The 8,323-nt window shown below is 58.3% G+C and overlaps 1 protein-coding gene across 1 annotated transcript; it reads right to left on the bottom strand.

Annotated features, from left to right (window-relative positions):
• Positions 1 to 1,683: 1,683 nt before the first annotated feature.
• On the bottom strand, positions 1,684 to 4,751 carry PHYSODRAFT_330607 (hypothetical protein; the record flags this gene model as incomplete). Its single annotated transcript, XM_009527305.1, has 7 exons — positions 1,684 to 2,274; positions 2,346 to 3,050; positions 3,118 to 3,684; positions 3,720 to 4,226; positions 4,286 to 4,387; positions 4,445 to 4,603; positions 4,680 to 4,751. The coding sequence occupies 7 exons, from the start codon at positions 4,749 to 4,751 to the stop codon at positions 1,684 to 1,686; spliced, it is 2,703 nt and encodes a 900-aa protein (XP_009525600.1).
• Positions 4,752 to 8,323: the final 3,572 nt, after the last annotated feature.

Raw genomic sequence — 8,323 nt, 5'->3', positions numbered from 1 at the left:
TGACCATAGTAGAGCTGCAGTGACGAGGACGAGGTTTTCTTTGCAGCCCGGGAGCAGAGTGTGGCTGTACATGGAGCGGGTTCGACCAGGACTGACCAAGACACTAGCCCATCGGTGGCACGGACCGTTTCGCGTGAAGAAGAAGGTCGACGAATTTGCGTATGAGTTGGAATTACCCAACCGAAGTGGATACCGGTTCTACCCGGTGGTACATGTTTCACGACTCAAGTCAGTGGACGAGTTCGAAGGCCGACCGAGGGTTCGTTTGGCTCGTGAGGTCACCGAAGACACTCGTCTGGACATCGACGAGGAATTACTGCCTGAGGACAGTTTTGAGCCGGACCGCCTGGACGGCGAGTATGAAGTCGAGGCTATCCTCGATGACCGGACACCGTTGTCAACGAGCACTCACCGGGCCGTCCGAGAGTTCAAGGTGAAGTGGGTCGGCTATGACGAGCCGACGTGGGAACCAGCGTCCAATCTCTCGTGCGGTGGACTCCTGTACGATTACCTAAGCCGGAAGCGAAGCGACCGACGTTTGCAAATGGTCCAGGTGGCCGACGAGGAGTAATTCTGCGCCCCAACGAGGATTGAACTGCTCGCGGGGGCAATCCAGCCCGCGATGTCAGACGAACGAGGCTACTGGAGATGATGATTGAACTGCCTGCGAGGGCTATCCAGCTCGCAGTGACAGACGAAGAAAGTTACTGGAATCTGCATGTTACGTGTTAAGTGAACGAGTCACGATGGAATGGAGATATCGAAATGGAGCCAGGGACAACGGAAGACGCAATCAAGCCTCGGTCAAACCCTCAACAGACGAAACAAGTGATGATGAAGCAAATGGGAGGGCGACCGAGGCTTCAGACGCAGTGATTGCCATGGAAGTAGCACGAACAAGTGCGCTCGACTTCGTGGTTGAGTATGGAGTTGATGATGAAATGGGTATGCAAGCTGTCGACACCGGATACCCGCAGCAGACCGGGTGTACAGTTGTCAAAATTGGGCTGTCATGCGAAAACATACCCGCAACGGAGCTAGCGTAAGTACGCCCGGTCTCCCGCGAATCAAGTCCGGTCTTCAACGAGCATAAGCCCGATCTTCTTGCAGGGAGACAAGACGAAGCCCGGCTGCCGCAGCTACGATCCAAGCCTGGTTTGAGGCAGCCACAGCGGTCGAGGGCAGAGAAGAAGCTCTGGGAACCGCGACCGAGTATTGAATGCGATGTGCGTTGACGCGAGAAAAGATTATGAAATGGAACGAACAACATGACGTTATTTTGGATTGGGATAGCACATGCAGCGTCGCCTAAAGCGCCACGGAACTCGGTCGACATTGGAAAAGAACGTGAACGAAACGGTGAAGCTGGAGCGGGGCCTGACGAGGCTAAATCTCCATCACAGCCTGAGCCAACACGCCCAGACTTGACCCGGCGGCGGAAGAAGCTTCACCCGACTCCTTCGTCTCCTCATCGGGGCTTGGAGAGCGAGAACGACGAGCGTTTGCGAATTTGGCCACCCATGGAGCGACCACCATCGAAGTCCGCAGAGAAGATTCGACCACGACCGACGACGCCACGGTTTCCCGAGTCGATCCGTTGGGGACAAACAACGGGACGTCGTTGCAAGGGGCGAAAGCCGTGTTGTAGGGGTGGTCTGCTGGCGCTTGGAACCAACAGTTACGTCACGGCTCGCGGGCATCCACGTCCGCCACCTCGGAGACCCAGTCGTCGGTAGTGGGGACCCACTCCATCACCTTGAACGAGTATTGCAGGTACGACGGCTCCAGCAAAACCTCGGTGCGGTGCTGTGGAGGTTGTCCGTCGTACGTATTGGCCCCATTCCACACCTTGTGGAGCATCTGGTCTCGCAAGCGATCTGCACGATAACTGCGCTCTCGGTGGTACTTGGACCACGCTTGTCGAAGCGCTAGGACTTGCACGTTGCGCTGACCGAGGGTGCTGGCGAGGTTGTCGATATACGCCTTGACAGCATTACCCCTAATCCAGTGGCGACGCTCCCACAAGGTGAAACCAAGGTCGCCCCTCTCGGTGGAGTGGTAGGAGTACCCCTGGAACTGCCGCCATAGGCGAACGAGAAGAGTCCGACCAGTTGCACGACGGGATATAGCCACCGAGGATGGAAAACCCGTCGTATCGATCAAACAAGGCTCGTCTGGGAAAAGCTGGCGCAACACTTGGAAGGGGTGAGCAGGATCCGTCCACAAGCCAAACTCCACGATTCCATCCACTGAACTGGGGGCGACCAAGTCGTCCTCGAAGACGAGGGGGACACTGGCGTTTTGGATGAGATGCCAGCATTCCGACGCTCCGGGTGCCGTGAAACCCGGCGGGTAGCAAGACCACTGAGCTTACGCGATCCAGGAGCTACGTCGGAAGCGTCAACGACTGCTGGGGCAATCGACGCAGGTCCAGCTCTCGGTGAAGCTGTCACCGTTGCTGTTACCATCGCCCGAGCGTGAACAGAGGCCGACCGAGTGTGGAGTCGACTCGGGATTGGCACGGTGGCCGCTTGTGAAGCTACAGGAACCCCGGTCGCGGCAACCAGAGGAGAAGGAGCCTCCGAAGGAGCGACAGGTTGCGCCACCGAGGTTTCCTCTCTTTCGTCGGGGCCGAACATCTCCAGGAACAACGCTGCGCGGTCCTCGGAAGTCTCGGACTCATGAGGCGACTCACCGCTAGGTGGACGGTCTGGCGGGCCGCCAGAGCCCTCGGTGACCCCAGCAGCCGATTCTCGAGGGGCACGGCCGACGCCGGCTGTACCAGACGAGACTGGCGAAGGAATGGAAGCCGCCGCGGAAGGCGAACCCTTGGATGGAACCTCGATGACAGTACCGGAAGGCTCGGTGGCAGAACCTTGAACACCCTGAGCGCTGGCCGACACCCCCGGAATCTCGCCGGGCTCAAGGTCATCTTGTGAAGTGTCGCTAGGACTCTTACCCCCTCCAAACGCCACGTCAGACGATTCCTGCTGCTGGGGCTGGCGAGGGAGGCGAGGCGCGACGGGCCAGCCGAGGATACAAGGGGACGTCTGAGTGTTCGTACGGGAGAGGCTGAGACTCCAACCAGCTTGAGCGAGCCGTCGTTGGAGGACGCACCATCGACCGAGGAGGCGGGGAAATCTCTCCTCCTGATGCCGAACGAGGACTAGATGGCGCGGCGGCCGCTGCAGCCCTGGCCCTCAGGTTGACTGGCGGTCTGCCGAAGCGTTTGTGAGGAGGAGGCTGGGATGCCGTATTCCCGACGAAAGCAGACTCGGTTTGCCGACCCCGCTTGCGCGATGACGACTCAGTGGAGACCGGGGAACCAGCAGAAGCGCCCACCGAAGCAGCGGGAGCGGACGTAGCCTCGGTGGACTCAGCCATCGGCACGTCGGTCGTCTTGGACTCCTCTCCCTCCTCTGACGAGGATTCGTCATGGCGTGGACTCTCAACAGTGACCGTCGGTGGGGACAGCCCGAGAAGATTCCAATCAATCTCTGCGGCGGAGATGCCGGCTGAGGCTAGGACCAAGGTGTCGACGTCGAGTCCGGGTGCTGCTGAGGGCCGACGAAGGATAGAATTCGCTCGCCGCAAGCTGTTGTTCTCGTCCGTCAACGCTTGAATGCGTGCGGGGATGACGTTTGCTCGGTCGCGGTCGGCCAACTGCTTCCGAAGCCTCTCCAACTGAGTGTTGTAGGTAACGAGGCTTGCACTTATACGCTCGTGGAGCTGGGTGTTCCGACGTACAGCAGCGGCCGAATCGGCCTCAGCAACGAGGTCCGCTTCTCCAACGACTGAGTGACGTCAGCGTGGTGAGCGATGGCCGCGTTCGCTTGCATCAACTGAGCGCTGGCGTTGCTGAGCTGGACGCGCATGTCCTGGACGAGGTCCAGAGCTTGGTCGCACTCGGAGTTGGCCGCGACGAGGAAGTAGTCCGACTTGGTCCGCAGGTTCATTTCTTCAGCGAGTTTATCTTTGGCGTCGGAGAGCTCTGCCTGCAGCCGGTCGTTCTCGCGGCGGAGGGCCACCCGTTCATCAGCCTCCGCAAGAGGGAGACGCGGAGGAGCAACGGCAGCAGCCAGCACCTCACCGACGTTAGTAGCAGCTTGCAGGCTGTGGTCGAGAGCAGCGTTGACTCGAGCTGGAGGTGAACGGGCAACACCCACGACGAGACGAGCGAGTTCCAGCATCTGCTGCTCGCCCAAGACGACCACTGTCGGAGGAACCTTGGCCGGGCCAGCACCAGCTCCGGCGCGACCCCCCACAGCTGCCTCGCCCCCCCCACCGACGCCCCGCGAGTTGCCAACGTGACCGAAGGCGCGGGAGTTGGCGACGGTGTCGGCGGCGAGTCGGGAGCCTCTTCACTGGGAACTGCCGGCGAGGGAGTCTTGGTCGCCCCAGCAGCAGACTAAGGACTACTTGGAGGAGCCGGTGGAGGGTCGACCGAGGTCCCGGAGGCGGCAGGAATGAGCGTAGGGTCACCTGCAGGCGCGGCCGGGGCTGGGGGCACAGCACCAGCGGCGATAGGGGCGGGGGCACCCGCCGAACGAGCCTGGCGCGCCGGACGACGACCCGAAGTGTCGGTGGCGACATCAACAGCTCCCTGAGATGATCAAGAAAGAGATGGAGTCAACGAGGATCCAAATGACAGTGAGGAGCAGCGGGAGCGACGAACGTACCGGTCCGGAGCACTGGAGAGCCCGAAGAGCAGCGGCAGCCGCGTCGGCGAATGCACGCGACTGAGGAGCCATGGAGTCGAAGAACTGAGGACGCCTAGACGCTCACCAGCGTGGGAGCTCGCGTCGAGGCGGGGGCAGTTGTGGTATTGGAAAGTGGCAGTTTCCAATGCCGTTGACCCGCCAGCCCGACAATCAAGTTCAATCAAGGGGCGATCAAGGCGAGAGACGGAGATGGCTGCATCTGATTGGATGATGACATTATCCTCGGTAGAGTGACAGGCAGTGGCCGAAGCCTCGTCGGGTCCTAATAGAACCCCGAACGAGGCTTCATGGTACCCACTTTTAGGTACAGATGCATTTAGTTACGTACTTCGGCCGCACTTATTAGTGTAGCCGCGGTCGTCATTTGATGTGTCCGGAATCGCCTTATTGCGATCGTTCACACTAGATATTTGTATAGGGACATAGGACTCATCATAGGATGGCCAGAACGAGGCCCCCAGGGCCTCAGGAAACTCAGTAATAAAAAGACAGTCTTCCCCCAAAGCCAACAAGGGTCAAGTCCGACTTCGGTAAGTGTAGCTAGCTTATTGTAGTGCCTGGACACGCTCGGCTGCGTGTGGATGCCTGTCGGGGAGCTTATCGTGCATTGACCGAGAGTTTCCTTGGCAGCGCCAAGAGTTGGCGTGGCCGGAGAGGCAGGAACGGTATTAGAGTATCGTTCAGTATATATTTGTGGGATTAGAGTATCCCTGAGTGTAATAGTCTACCTACCGAGGTTTTACCTTGGTCCCCCTGTATAAGGCCTAACACGCCGGTACCCTTCCTTTCTGAGGGACTGTGTAACAGGGTTACACGCACAAGTGGCTACAGTCACTTGTAACTCTAACAGATACGACGTCTGTTAGAGGTTCGAAAGACTTTCTCGACCTTGGTGTAGACACACCAAAGACTACATACATTTACGACCACCACGACGGGTGGTCCATAGAGACTTAGGATTCCTATTGGCTGAGAGCACCATCTCTTAGCCAATGAGCGACATGCATAGCATTGGAATTCTGCCAACCAGCCGTTGGCAGATTCCTATCTTACAATATTACATTTAGAGGAAGTCAGAAACATAAAACAAAAATAGCAGTTCTCATCTTTTACCAAAACCCGCTACTTGGAGCCTTTATCTTGTTTAAAGTATATTTGTGGGTCTCGAGTACACTTAACTCAAGTAAAAGAAACCTACGCTTCCTCATACACGTGCGCATACGTGTAAGCCGTAGTAGTGAGCCAAGGTAGGCCCACTACACCTGGTAGCACTTTGTAGTCCGTCCAACGACCGACTACCTGAGTTCGTACGTCACCGCACGAACGCGGAGCTGAGAACCTTCCCATGGATACGGAGGTGTACATGGAAAACTCCACTACGCCTGCAACTCACGTTGCACGCGCTGACTGTCCCCACCTGTCCGACCCAGAGTGGGAAGCTCTCCAACGACTATCAACAGTCATTGGTGAGGCGGCTGTAGCTACGATGCTGCCTACGCTAACGCCGACAGAGCAACATGGTGTTGCTCTGGGATTCATCATGAGGGAGCAGCAATGTGCGATGCTACCGATGCGGTAGAATCGGTCACTTTGCTCGGGAGTGCACGGCCCCCGTGCACCAGCAGGGTGGCTATCGCGGCGGTGCCGGGCACCGTCGCAACCAAACAAAAAACGCTGGACGCCAGTAGGCACGGGGCGCCCTACTGGTAATGCAGTTCCGCGTGTCGACCTTGGACACGCGACACTGAGGACTGCAGCCCCCAGTGAGGTTCATTCTCACTGCACGAACCAAGATGACAAGCCTGACCTTGTCATCCAGAATGTGAACTCGATGAGGGCAAGCGGCTCTCTCCGTGGTTTGGTAGATTCTGGCGCGTCGAAGAACTTTGTTCGACTGCGAAGTCTATCAAGGCTTGACTTCGCGGATTTAAAGATACATCGAAGTATGTTGGAAGTACGACTGGCAACGGGTGCCGTCGTGAAGACCGAGAAGCGCATGGTATGCGTGCGCTTCACGTATGAAGATCAAGAGTTTGTCGAGACGTTTACCGTCCTGGATCTGGACGATAAGTTTGACATTGTATTGGGCATGCCGTGGCTTGCACGGCATGATCCGGTCATCGATTGGGAGAAGCGCACCCTCGTGCGCTTCGGTCGCGACAGCGGAACAGTGAGCGATGGCCCTGTTGCCGCTACGCACGCACCGACAGGTGCGCGCGACTCCCCACTCGAGACAGCGCCTAATGCCGCTGTCCCGGAACGCCCTGGGCGCGCGCGAGCTCGCGTGCAAGAGCAGCAAGCGTCGGCATCGCCGCCGACGGCTGAAGGAGAAAATGTGTTGATCTCGGAGATCGACACCCGCTTTTCAGCGAATCAGGAAGAGTCTCCGATCTCAAGGGGCACGGATGACGCAGACGAGTCACACGCCTCAGCCGTGGAGGCTGACGCGAATCTGATTGGATCAGGTCTGGCCAATAATAAGAGCCAAGGTGACGTAACGCCATCGACTCCGGGAGTCGATGGCTTGGGTGAATTTGATTCGTCGGCTCGGGGAGCCGACGCACCCTCCGTAATGGGGGTCTCCGCCAATGGTTGGCGTTGAGATGAAGATGGCGTGTCGGCACCGGGAGCCGACGCTGCAGGCGGTGCGGACGGTTGCAAACGTCCCGCACCGGAAAAACTTGCATGCTGTCGTGCAGCCGGGCTGCACGACGAAGCGCCGGGCGACCAAGCCGGGCTTGAAGTCGCTCGCCCGCAGGATGAGCCCGCCGGCGGTACTAAAGAAGAACACCCGTTCACGGCTGGGCCTGGACGAGGTCAAGAACCAAGCGGTGCCGGGCTCCGCAAAACAAGAAGACGGCGCATGCGAAGGTCGCTGCGCAAGTCTCGGCCTGGGGCCGAGACGCTACAAGGAATGTCTGCCGGGCAGACGGAGGCTGAGAAGCCGGACGTTGAGACGTTGAACGTCTTGACGCGTTCCTGTGCCGGGTTCCGGTACAGGGAGATGACTCTCGCTAAGCCTCCGACGCAAGCGTCGAAGTTGACTTCGCTTCCAGTCCTGAGCTGGAAGCGCTTCGCGCGTGACTTGCACGATGGACGCATCGAGCAAATATACATTCTCACGGACGCCGAGAGAACGAAGAGCGAGAATGAAGAACTGAGGCAGTTGTTCATGGAGACCACCACAGAGAGCGAGGACACTATCAGTGCGAAGACGAAGAAGGAGCGCTTTGAAGAGCAGACCTGGGACTCGTTGTTTCAACGAGTCCCTACTACGAGATCTTACGGGAGTACGCGGACGTACTTCCGGAAGAGATTCCTGCGGAGCTTCCGCAGGACAAGGGAATCCAGTACGAGATTGATCTCGTGCCGGGCACGAAGTACTGTGTCACACGGCAGTGGCCACTGCCGCGAGAGCAGGTCAAAGCGATCGACGACTTCTTCGAAAGTCGTCGCAAAGCTGGACAAGTGCGGGAATCGAAATCCCCGCACAGTGCTCCGACGTTCTGTGTCAAGAAACCACAGGGCGGCTGGCGCATCGTTCATGCGTATAACAAGCTGAACGATGCGACGATCCGGCGCAGACGCCGATACCTCGAAAA

Source organism: Phytophthora sojae (assembly GCF_000149755.1).
Source record: "Phytophthora sojae unplaced genomic scaffold PHYSOscaffold_4, whole genome shotgun sequence".
Taxonomy (NCBI): Eukaryota; Oomycota; class Peronosporomycetes; order Peronosporales; family Peronosporaceae; genus Phytophthora; species Phytophthora sojae.
This window is presented reverse-complemented; position numbering and strand designations above follow the sequence as displayed.